Source organism: Salvelinus sp. IW2-2015, unplaced genomic scaffold (genome assembly GCF_002910315.2).
Source record: "Salvelinus sp. IW2-2015 unplaced genomic scaffold, ASM291031v2 Un_scaffold19, whole genome shotgun sequence".
Classification (NCBI taxonomy): domain Eukaryota; kingdom Metazoa; phylum Chordata; class Actinopteri; order Salmoniformes; family Salmonidae; genus Salvelinus; species Salvelinus sp. IW2-2015.
In genome coordinates, this window is record NW_019942505.1 from 380,943 (window position 1) to 393,754 (window position 12,812).

The 12,812-nt window shown below is 43.3% G+C and overlaps 1 protein-coding gene across 3 annotated transcripts in view; it reads left to right on the forward strand.

Annotated features, from left to right (window-relative positions):
• Positions 1-12,812, forward strand: part of LOC112068000 (EVI5-like protein) — a 43,160-nt gene that overhangs the window by 20,089 nt on the left and 10,259 nt on the right. For 2 of the 3 annotated variants that reach the window (XM_024134983.2, XM_024134985.2), the window contains exons 3-16: positions 854-1,043; positions 1,731-1,955; positions 2,348-2,422; positions 2,623-2,748; positions 3,547-3,690; positions 3,906-3,995; positions 4,821-4,918; positions 5,139-5,199; positions 5,369-5,422; positions 5,986-6,018; positions 6,515-6,655; positions 11,025-11,141; positions 11,209-11,349; positions 11,703-11,864. In XM_024134983.2, coding sequence (XP_023990751.1) covers positions 854-1,043; positions 1,731-1,955; positions 2,348-2,422; positions 2,623-2,748; positions 3,547-3,690; positions 3,906-3,995; positions 4,821-4,918; positions 5,139-5,199; positions 5,369-5,422; positions 5,986-6,018; positions 6,515-6,655; positions 11,025-11,141; positions 11,209-11,349; positions 11,703-11,864 — 1,657 coding nt within the window. The remainder of the gene's footprint in view (positions 1-853; positions 1,044-1,730; positions 1,956-2,347; positions 2,423-2,622; positions 2,749-3,546; positions 3,691-3,905; positions 3,996-4,820; positions 4,919-5,138; positions 5,200-5,368; positions 5,423-5,985; positions 6,019-6,514; positions 6,656-11,024; positions 11,142-11,208; positions 11,350-11,702; positions 11,865-12,812) is intronic. The other variant, XM_024134984.2, reaches the window with a different exon arrangement.

Below are 12,812 nucleotides of genomic sequence, written 5' to 3' on the forward strand. Positions count from 1 at the left end.
TAAACAAACAGGTACTGTCCAGCGATTCAACTGTGTTACAGCACATTGCTATGAGGCTTCCAGGTCAGTATGGGGTAGCAGAGGTTAGCCTCTCCCCGCTGTGGGTAGCTTCAGAGCAGATGCACTGAGCAGATGTGTCATTGGGTTGGAGGAGCTTCTGGCCAAGGCCTAGCGGGCCGGCTAGGCTAGCTGTGAGACGCTTTGATGCCAGAGCTGGAACATGCACTGTTGAACCTTCCTCTTTTGCCTCTGTGAGTTGTACATTTGCTGTTACTGGCACGGTATTATAACCAATGTGTTCAGTACTCGGYCTGCGTCCCAAATGGCACCCTATTCCCTATGTAGTGCACTACTTTTGACCAGGGTCCAGATGAGCTCTGGTCAAAAGCAGTGCACTATATAGGGAAAAAGCTGCCATTTTGGATGCACCCTCAATGTGTCTCTACTATCAGAGTAGCTGCTACGGCCTTGGCACTGATAAGTATCTCAACAATAGGCCCAGTGTTTCACTATCAGAGAGGTGCTCAAGGCTCAGTGTCTTGACGTAGTAGTATTAAAGGTACTGCTGGTTGTTTGTGCCCTCCAGTGTTTTAGATGACATTCTCCCACACGTGATTTTCTACTACATGGGGTAATAATTAAAAACGGTTCAAATAAACAGTCTAATTTAATGCAAAAGAGAATGTAACATTAAGCCTGAAAAGCTTAACATCATGGATTAACAATAAAAAGATCAAAAGAAGTAATAGAAACAAGACTAGTGTAATGAAAGCATAAGTGGCTCTTGATTCACTCATATGACCCTTGTCTGACGACCTTTGACCTCTAACCCTTGATACCCCCTCCTTCCCAGACTTCTGGAGGCGGACTCCAAGTCGATGCGTTCGATGAGCGGCTCGCGGCGGAACAGCGGCTCGTCCCTGGTGTCCAGCTCCTCTGCCTCGTCCAACCTGTCCCACCTGGAGGAGGACACCTGGATCCTGTGGGGACGTATCGTCAACGAGTGGGACGAATGGAGACGCAAGAAGGACAAGCTGCTCAAGGTGAGGGGGGAGGATGGATGAGTTATYGAGAGACTGATAGAGCAAAGGGAAGAGAGGGGAGAAGATGGAGAGAGGACAGGGGGAAAATTGGTGTTGGAGGGCCAGTAGGAGGCACCCTTCCCTCTGGCCCAAAAAGAATATCCCAATTTCCCAGGGCAGTGATTGGGGACATTGCCCTGTGTAGGGTGCCGTCTTTCGGATGGGACATTAAATGGGTGTCCTGACTCTGTGGTCACTAAAGATCCTATGGCACTTATCGTAAGAGTAGGGGTGTTAACCCCGGTGTCCTGGCTAAATTCCCAATCTRGCCCTCATACCATCACGGTCACCTAATCATCCCCAGTTTACAATTGGCTCATTCATCCCCCTCCTCTCCCCTGTAACTATTTCCCAGGTCGTTGCTGTAAATGAGAATGTGTTCTCAGTCAACTTACCTGGTAAAATAAGGGTTAAATAAAATTAAAATAGGAAAGCAGACAGAGCCAGGGAGGGGGGAACAGAACAGCAGGAGAGATTAGAGAGGAGAAAATGCGAGTGAGGACAAATGAGGAGAGAGCACAGATGGAGGTATTGATAAGTGAAGATAAGATATGAGATGACATAGATATTCAGTATAGGCTAGGATGTAGAGTTCTACACTAAGCTGAGAATTAGATTTGTAAAATAAACCTTTCTTTTCACCTCCAGGAGCTGATCCGTAAGGGCATCCCACACCACTTCCGGGCCATCGTGTGGCAGCTGCTTGGTAACGCCACAGACATGCCAGTGAAGAACCAGTACTCTGAGCTGCTCAAGATGTCCTCGCCCTGCGAAAAGCTCATCCGCCGGGACATYGCCCGCACCTACCCCGAGCATGAGTTCTTCAAGGGCCAGGACAGCCTGGGTCAGGAGGTGCTCTTCAACGTCATGAAGGTGAGGATATTTTGACCTTTGACCTTGAACTGCATTATTAGAATGTTGTCTCTTAGGTTTACATGGACAAACAKAATGGATTTGGTATGATTAGTCATTTTTGTACTAGTGAGATGTGCAGTTGGATGAACAGTTAGAAGCAGTTACATCTGCATTGCTTGCTGTTTGGGGTTTTAGACTGGGTTTCCGGTTTTAGGGCTTTATAAATAAATGTGATTGATTTGAGTTAAATGTGTATTTAAACTGTATGGGCTGGTTTCCCAGACTCTGATTCAGCCTAGTCCTGGACTAAAAAGCTTARCAAATGTASAATCTCTAAACTTAATCTGTGTCTGGGAAACCTCCMCAATGAGTATAGGTTTGTTTATAATGATTGATGTCTGTGTGTCCAGGCGTATTCTCTGGTGGACCGGGAGGTGGGCTACTGCCAGGGCAGTGCCTTCATCGTGGGCCTGCTGCTCATGCAGGTAACRTCTCTTCAGCAACCCTCTRGTCTAGACATTCCCCTCTCTTGCTATCGCGCTACGTTGTGCTAAATACGGAATTGTACTGATTCTACCCTTTTTCGTTGCTTATACAGTATGAATAAATGACCTCTGAGCTCCTGATTTTAGTGTGAATGCACACAGTCACACAGCCTGACCCGGTCTCTCCTGTGGCCCTCTAGATGCCAGAGGAGGAGGCGTTCTGTGTGTTTGTGCGTCTGATGCAGGAGTACCGTCTGAGGGAGCTTTTCAAACCAACCATGGCTGAACTAGGCCTCTGTATCTACCAGTTTGAATACCTGCTGCAGGTAAATAAACTTTATCCATCTCCATATGTCACGCTGGCCAATGTAGAAGGTTGGATGTGTCCCAAATGGCAACTTAGACCCTATAAAGTGCACTACTTTTGAACAGGGCCAATAGGTCAAAAGTAGTGCACTATGTAGGGAATACAGTGCCATTTAGGATGCATCTATTGTCAAATGAACTAAAACCTTAAGGGCCTTGGAGGTGTCTGGGATTGAAATTATTATAATATTTTTTACCTCAAAAATGTCTGGTTTTAGGTAAGTATGTATACAGTGTACTGTAGTTGGGGAATAAGCACAGATATTGCAATTATAAAGTTGTCCACTATGGGGCAGCAAATAGATTCATACAGCAAAGACTTGAGCTAGGTTAGTCCTTACATTTTTAATAGTACCACTTTGAAACCATTACGGGTTTGTAGCTCAACGAAAACCCCTATTATAAACTGGGTGGTTCGAGACCTGACTTCTGATTTGCTGACAGCCATGGTATATCAGACCGTATACCACGGGTATGATAAAACATTTATTTTTACTGCTCTAATTACATTGGTAACCAGTTTATAATAGCAATAAGGCACCTCTGGGGTTTGTGATATATGGCCAATATACCACAGCTAAGGACAGTGTCCAGGCACACCGCTTTGCATCGTGCATAAGGACAGCCCTTCGCCGTGGTATATTGGGCATATACCACACCCCCTCGTGCCTTATTGCTTAATTAACTCCTCTCGTCTCTTCCCCTCTCATCCACCCTCTTTCTCTTCCTCTTTTCCCTCTCTCACCTTATCCCAACAGGAGCAGCTCCCGGAGCTGAACGTCCACTTCCGTTCTCAGAGTTTCCACACCTCCATGTACGCCTCCTCCTGGTTCCTCACTCTCTTCCTCACCTTCCTCCCCATGCCCGTTGCCACACGCATCTTTGATATCTTCATGTACGAGGTAAGAGACTCACCACTGGTGTCTTGTGTGAGAATGTGTTTGGGTGAACATACTTTGAAAAAAATCAACATAGTGGATCCCATAGACATTGTTTGATTTTAAATGTAACCTTTAATTACAGGTTGTTCTCATTAACATAAAATATATTCTACAAGAGAGTCTTGTGATGTAGCACTATGAGTGTGTTGACTTGAACTTTGATTCCCTGTCTTCAGGGTCTGGAGATTATATTTCGTGTGGGCATGGCCATTCTGCAGTACAACCAGACTGACCTCATCCAGCTGGACATGGAGGGCATGTCTCAGGTAACAAACACTAGCCCCCCATAGGGCTCTGGTCAAAAGTAGTGGACAATATTTGGAATAGGGTGCCATTTGGGATTTATCCCATGAAAGGCACTACAGCAGGGTTCCCCAATAAGCTGTTTCACCATTAAGTAATCCAGCTTTAAGGGACCTAATTTGTGATTTTATTTGCCCCCCCTCAAGTTTTCTGAGATTTTATTTAAATAAATAAAAAATCTTTCTTGGATGTAAAAGACTGTAAAATTACCAGAAAATGAGCTCAGTGATTTTAAATTTAGGAAATCTGTCCAACTATTCCAAAGCATAAAGAGACTGACGTGATCGTATCCCAATGTAATCAAGGTTTGAAATTCTAATTGTTTTGTCAAATACTATATCTGTTCTTGCGGTCAATTTGCAGTGTACAAATTATTTATAACTATGATTCCGGCCCCCCACCCATCCGCTCAAGGAAAAAATTGGCCCACAGCTAAATGTAATTGGGGACCCCTGCACTATAGTATAAATCATGAATTATCACTGTAGATAGATACAAGACCGACTGAAGGCAAGAAAAACTAAAGAGTGAAATTAACCATTGTATAAGCATATGGGCATTTGTGAAGTGTCTTTACTTCAATTATCATGTGATACCTACTGAATGTATTATTCCCTTTCATAGTGTATTAACAGGAGATATTCTCATTCAGAGTGTCTTAACAGGAGATATTCTCGTTCAGAGTGTCTTAACAGGACATATTCTCGTTCAGAGTGTCTTAACAGGACATATTCTCGTTCAGAGTGTATTCTATGAAGCTCTAACCATGTCTCTTCCTTCTGCCACAGCACTTCCAGAAGGTGATCCCCCACCAGTTTGACAGCTGCCCAGACAAGCTGATYCTGAGGGCCTACCAGGTCAAATACAACCCCAAGAGGATGAAGAAGTAGGCTCTGCTTCTGATAACAATACTGGCTTTAGGTTGTAGACTACATACAGTTAATATGGGCCAATGGGACCAGGCTTGTAGTGTTGTTACTATACAAAGCATGCTTTCAGTTTAAGATTATTAGTTTCAGTTTTATTTGCACACAGTCAAATGCATAAATGTAAAATAGAAACGCATTGTATGAATCTAACTCTACTAAAATGCTTTTATTTGCCAGGTTGGAGAAAGAGTACACCACAATCAAGAACAAAGAGATGGAGGAGCAGATAGAGATCAAGGTGTGCGTGTGCACATGCCCGTCGAACTTTTTCTTTGAGCGAATCTATTAATAGACCGACAGAATATATATATTTTTCTGTCTTACTTACAAAGTCCCCAATTTATAAGCCTTGTATAATGACTAATACCGTTTCCTAACTGTCTCTCTACCCGTCTGCACATCCACAGAGGTTACGCACAGAGAACAGGCTTCTGAAGCAGAGGATTGAGACATTGGAGAAGGTAAGCGATGGAAACTTGGCTTCGAGTCAGACACTCACTTTAGCGCTTATGTGAATAAGGTTTATGATGTACAATAAAACACAGCCAGAAACATGAAGCTAAAATATAGCCATGCCAACCAAGACTTATATCCTGTCACATTTACAGAATAAGTGAGGTGACTTAAGTTGTGAATGTACCTAAGGACAGAGACCATGTCTGTTGATTTTGTGTGCGTGAGTGGATGATTTAAAAGGATGTGCCTTATTCTAGACCGGAGCCACTGAGTCTCTCCTCCTTTTCCAAGTACTCTGGCTTTTCTTCCCCTCTTGCTTCTCTCCTGTTGTCCTCTGAGTAATGCTTTTTGTCTTTTCCTTTCTTTTTTTTATTCCTTCTCTCACACAAACCCTCTTTCACTCTGTATTATCGATTTCTTTCTCACCCTCTCATTTATTTTCTGGTGTCACATTTCCGTCACTCGTTTGCCCTATTCTTATCCTTCATTCCTCGTGTTCGTCTTTATTTCTCCCTATTCTCTCCTTATCCTTTTCTTATCTTCTTCCTCTCCTTCACTGGTGTCGTAGGAAAGTGCTGCTCTAGCAGACAGGCTGATACAGGTACAGTACTGGAAAACCACCTCTCCTCCTCTAACACCTTCCTTCCTCCTGCACTTCCTCTCTCTGTCTCCTTGACAGTGACCAATCAATGCCTGACTTCTGCATGAGAGAATGTTTTGTTTGTCCGTCTGTACGTCTGTCTGTCAGACCATGCTCCCCCTTGACCGCATGTGCGTCTGTGTGTCCATGGTAGGAGCTCTAATATTAAGGCCTACAGCCCTGCATGTGGAAACACAATGCCCTCTGTCATTTATTAGGATAGAAATGTCTTTGCAGGGTAATTACAGCCTAATAGGAATGGATACAGAAGAGCCATTTATATTCTACTCTGTCAACTCCTAATATCGAACCTCCAACAGTGAAAGTGTTAAAGCTAAGCCCCAATTCCCTCTAAATTCAAACCAACGTTGTCCATACCCCCCCCCCCCCTCAGACACATTCCCTATAACTGACACGGCCCCCTCTGGTCTCTGACCCTGTGTCTTCACTATTSCAGGGTCAGGTGACGCGGGCGCAGGAGGCGGAGGAGAACTATGTGATCAAGCGGGAGCTGGCGGTGGTGAGGCAGCAGTTCAGCGTGACCAATCAGAACCTGGAGAAAGCCCAGGACACCATCGGAGAACTGCAGCGGGAGAAGGTAAGGAATGATCTGGAGTCAGTGTGGGTGAGATATTGGGATGCTGCAGGGGCAGGGACTCAGATGTAGAACTGATCTAGAGTCAGGCTTTCACTCTGAGATTATGAGCAAAATTATCAAATACAAGTCTATTGCAATGGATAACAAGCTCTAAAAGTTACAAATGACAAAACATGTTTTTGATGCACCAGTGACGGATATTGAAAATGACCAGCACTAGGCTGTATAGACTGTGGTTGCCCCTGTGGATTTTTTTGTTGTTCTTGTTTGGGGAACTGACTCATTTTGACAGTCTTCTGCTCGTAAAATAATTGACATAATTTTTTGCACATTTTACTTGTCATTTAAAAAATAATTACGTTCTAAATCGATGACATTGACAAATTCTTCGGCGAGAAAAAAAATAAAGGCTGGTGTTGGTGAGAACGGTGAAGTGTCAAAGTGAATTTCCCCAACTCAGTTTGTGTTGAGTTGTGACCTCAATCTAGCCAGAGTGACACAGTTAGTGGATGTTGGATGATAGACAGTATCGGTATGCCTCGTAATCAGTGATGTAAAGTACTACTTAAGTCATTTTTTGGGGTCTCTGTACTTTACTATTTATATTTTTCACAACTTTTACTCCACTACATTCCTAATGAAAATAATGTACTTTTTACTCCATACATTTTCCCTGACACCCAAAAGCACTCGTTACATTTTGAATGTTTAGCAGGACAGAAAATGGTCCAATTCGCACAGAACATCCCTGGTCATCCCTACTGCCTCTGATCTGGTGGACTCACTAAACACAAATTCTGTTTTTAAATGATGTATGAGTTTTGGATTGTGACCCTGGCTATCCGTAAATAAAAAATGGTGCTGTCTGATTTGCTTAATATAAGGAAGAAAAAATTATTCGTACTTTTGATACTTAAGTATATTTAAAACCAAATATGTTTAGACTTTTACTCAAGTAGTATTTTACTGGGTGACTTTCACTTTTACTTGAGTCATTTTCTATTAAGGTTTCTTTACTTTTACTCAAAATATGTATTATCTGTGTATATACAATTTTAAAGAAAATATGTCTAGAAGTCAACTGTTGCAGTGTATACATGTTATTCTGCCCCTATGCTATTCATACCATGTAACATAATAACAACATGTGTTTTCCAAACAGTTCAGAATAATCTGTGTATGGATGTTTGTGATTTGTCAGTTTAGGATCAAGTTGATTATCGTCTTAACGTAAGTGTTTGGGTAGCGCTTTGATGATAGTGGAAAGGCTGGCAAACACTTTCTWAGTTTCTYTTCATGGGTTATATCTGAAAACTTCACTTAAAATACAGACACTGAATCACTACCAAAGTAACTGTTTGACGCTCACTTACAGTAATTCTGTGTGTGTTTTTAGGATGGTGTTGCTTGTCAAAGTATTGACTGGTTCTAATGTTGAATTATTGCTTTCAGTTGCCAGTTGAACAACATCGTACATTATAAATCAAAAAAATCAATTTGATTATAAATCAAATGTTATTTGTCACATGTGCCGAATACTTACAAGCCCTGAACCAATAATGCAGTTTTAAGAAAATATTATTTTAAATAATTGACAGTAAAAAAAWWTWAAAAAGGAACACAATAAAATATAAACGCCGCTATATACAGCGGATACCGGTACCGAGTCAATGTGCGGGGGTACAGGTTAGTTGAGGCAATTATGGTAATTTGTACATGCAGTTAGGGGTGAAATGACTATGCATTGATAATAAACAGCGAGTAGCAGCAGTGTAAAAAAACAAAGGGGGGGGGTGTCAATGCAAATAGTCTGGGTGGCCATTTGATTAATTGTTCAGCAGTATTATGGCTTTGGGGTAGAAGCTGTTAAGGAGCCTTTTGGACCTAGACTTGGCATACCGGTAACGCTTGCCGTGCAGTAGCAGAGGGAACAGTCTATGACTTGGGTGACTGGAGTCTTTGCCAATTTTTTGGGCCTTCTTTTCCTGTCGTTCACGATCATCTACTTTGTCTTGCTCACGTTGAGGGAGAGGTTGTTGCCCTGGCATCACACTGCCAGTTCTCTGACCACCTCCCTATAGGCTGTCTCATTGTTGTCAGTGATCAAGCCTACCACTGTTGTGTCGTCAACAAACTTAATGATGGTGTTGGAGTCATGCTTGGCCATGCAGTCGTGGGTGAAAAGGGAGTGTACAGGAGGGGACGAAGCACATACCCCTGAGTGGCCCTCGTATTGAAGATCAGCATGGCAGATGTGATGTTACCTACCCTTAACACCTGGGGGCGGCACGTCAGGAAGTCCAAGATTTAGTTGCAGAGGGAGGTGTCTAGTCCCAGGGTCCTTTGTTTATTGATGAGCTTTGTGTGCACTATGGTGTGGAAYGCTGAGCTGTRGTGAATGAACAGCATTCTCACATAGGTGTTCCTTTTGTCCAGGTGGGAAAGGGCAGTGTGGAGTGCAATAGAGATTGCATCATCTGTGGATCTGTTGGGGCGGTATGCAAATTGGAGTGGGTCTAGGGTTTCCGGGATGATGGTGTCAAGGTGAGCCATGGACGGCCTTTCAAAGCAGTTCATGGCTACCGAGGTGAGTGCTACGGGGCGGTAGTCACTGTATAGAGTTTGATGTTTGACCTGTTCTAAATCCATAGTGTTATAACATTGTGTTCACCCAGGGCTGGTGTTGTATAAGCCAGTTGTATGAGCATTCTAATGCATAGATGTAGACAGACAGCCATGGTGAAGTGGACAATAGTGTGATGTTGAATGGGTAGACAGACAGACAATGCCTGTAGCCCAGCTGGTCCAGCACAATAGGGGTTCAGTTATTCTATTGTGGCTCTGTGTTAGCGGCTGTGTGTCGCCTGTCCTTGTGCGTGCTAGTGTGTGTTGTATGCTACAGAAACACCGAATGCTCCTCTGTGACTTTGCCTCTAGGTGCAGTGCATCATGTGTGCAGCATGTTTATTTATTTTTGMTCTTTCTCACACACGCACACTATTTATTTTAGTCTATTCAAACACGTGTGAGTCACTTAGTGCTTGACTCCGTTTTGAATGCAAGTCCCCAACTACGGCAGAAACAAAAGATGATGTGTTTCTGTTACTAAATGTGTCAGGAACCACAACTCTTTCTACATACGTTAGTTTCACAGTTTCAATTTATTGGCAGGGGAAACATATGTTTACATTGCCAAACCAAATGAAATGGATAATCAACAAAGGTGAAATGAACAGTAAACTTTACACTCTCAAAAGTTTCAAAGGAATAGAGACATTTCCAATGTCATTATGGCTGTGTACAGTATGTACAGTGTTGTAACAATGTGCTGTTTCTCTTCATACACAAGACACAGCAGTCACACTAATGACACTCATTCACCATGTGACGAATATGGTGTGAGAGTTCACACGAGTTTGCATGTCTCACCATTGTTTCTTGACTCCCTCCTCCATCAGTCTTTCAACATCAGTGAACTAAGTTTAGATCGACTAGAATCAGTGGTATAGGTGTGTGTGTGTGGTGTTGCTATGGAATTGGAGTTTCAGGTGTGGTCAGATAATGTGTTGTGCCTCCGATGACTAGCCTGGGTGTATTACCAAGCCAGAATTCACACACCCCCACCTCTCACTTCTCTCTCACATTGAAACTGAGTGGGTACTTTAATTCACAAAGAAAGAAAGGCCTTTATGCCATGCATACACATGCAAAGTTATTGGTTTGTCCCAACGTTCTCTCTCTATCTCACCATCTCTCTCTTTCTGTCTCTTCTCTCTGAAACGCATCTAGTGAGAAACGGACATGTTTTTGGTTGGTTGACCCCTTTGCCAACCCACATCCCTTCTGTCCATCCCACCACAACTATCACAGCTACACAGAGCCGTACTCCACATCTCCGTTTAGTACATCASTCATTTATCTGCTTGGGTGTACACTAATGAGGTGAATCTACCTGGTGGATGCACCAGACTTTGTAAGTGGTTCCCATATCCACATCAATAGAAAACRGCAATTTTAGACAGACATTCTTCTGACCCATCAATCAATCAAATGTATTTTAAAAATGCCATTTTACATCAGCAGTCGCAAAGTGCTGTACACATACCCAGCCTAAATTCCCAAAACAGCAAGCAATCCAGATGTAGAAGCACAGTGGCTAGGAAAAACTCCCTAGAAAGGAAGAAACCTAGAGAGGAACCAGACTCTGAGGGGTGGCCAGTCCTCTTCTGACTTTGCTGGGTGGATGATCTTTATCTTCTGATGCCTTAGTACACAGAAAAGTTTGATTGGTTGGTATGTGTAGTGTCAGTTCGGGATTGGTCCCAGTGTGTTATCTCAGTTTATAATTGGTCCATGTGTTGTGTCTCAGTACACAGAGCAGTTTGTAACCGGTCTGCAGACGCAGCTGGAGCAGTCCCGGCTGCAGGAGGCAGAGCTACTGGGAGCCCTCAAAGAGATGCAGGACAAAGTACTGGACCTAGAGAAGGTAAGAGAACACACGTGTGTGTGTGGTTATATCTGTGTGTTTAATATCTTCATTGTGTGTGTTCCAGAGGAGCAGCTTTCTGCCTGATGAGAACAATGTGGCCCAGCTGCAGGATGAGCTGAAGCTGGTGAAGCTCAGAGAGCTGGAGACACTGCACTCCTTCAGAGAGATGCAGGACACGGTGACCGAGCTTAACCAGCGCTGGCAGGTAAGTAACACATCACAGAAGACTGTACAGTAGGGAACTGAATGCTTCAGAAGGRGAGAGCATAGTAGAGGTGACTAGAAGAACAGGGTTTATGTAACAGTGTTGCTTCCGTCCCTCTCCTCGCCCCAACCTGGGCTAGAACCAGATACGCTCTACACACATCGACAACAGTCACCCTCAAAGTATCGTTACCCATTTCTCCACAAAAGCCACRGCCCTTGCAGAGCAAGGGAAACAACTACTTCAAGGTCTCCGAGCGAGTGACGTCAGGGAGAGATGGATAGAGAACCGATGCACCATGGTTGTTGTGGCTCTCTAACCTGTTCTTCATCTCCGCTCCTCTCTCTCTCCAGCTCCACATGTCAAAAGGTGGCGGGGGTCACTGGAAGGAATCCCCCAAGAAGAATGCCCTGAATGAGCTGCAGGACAAGCTGATGGGGGTGCGTCTGAGAGAGGCCCAGGCCCAGGCTGAACTCAGGGAGGTCAAACTCCAAGCCATACAGCTGGAGAGCCAGGTCAGTGGAATAACTTTAGTCTGATGCCAAATCTGTTTGTGCCCTATCTATATAAAAGTGATCCATTTTGTGTTATTTCCTTAGTCTGATCCCAGGTCTGTTGCATGTAACAATGACCATAGGAGTTGGCAAGACAGTGCTGGGACCAGCCTAGGGAAATACATTGTATTGGATCACATTTCTAAAAGAGACTTTCATTAGGCCTAAATGACTAAGGGGTAACTCATACATCAAATACTATGTGGAAATGGTAGATAAATGCCTAGGACAAGTTCAAGTGTGACATTATATGACATTGTGAAAGAACAATGCAGTATAAAAGTGGTCAGGAAGATGCATATACTGCMTCATCTTTTTGATTTATGGGAAAGTACCTCACTCAGTGTTTTAACATTCAGTTCCACACTCATGTTTCTCACCCTGATGAGTGAGATGTTTGACTTTTGTGGTGGATTATTCACAGCTCTATACAACACCATAGGCCTWCACACACACATTTTTGTTACAGTTCATCACTTTGGGCCGCAGGTTGGCATTTATTGGGATGACTCATGTACTGGAGGCAGCTCTGCAGAGTGGTCACGAGCTAGCACAGCCAGTCATAATAGCAGATTTTAAACCTAACCTTAAATTAAGACCAAAAAGCGTATTTTTTTTCATGAATGTTTAAAATATAGGCAATTTTGACTTTGTAGCCTGCCCATCTAGTGGAAATCTCTCGGCACTGCCTCCAGGACGAGATTCATCCCAATAAACGTTAACCTGCCTTTAGGCCTTTTTCTAACTTGACAAATGTGTGCATAACTCAGTTTCACATAAATAATGCATTGATGTCAACAGGTGATTTGCGTTTGTGGAAGTACAAGTTGTTAATTTCTCAAATTAGCTTTTTGCTACAAACTGTTGATTGTCTAAGTGTTTTAACAATAAATAGAGGCAGACAACTAA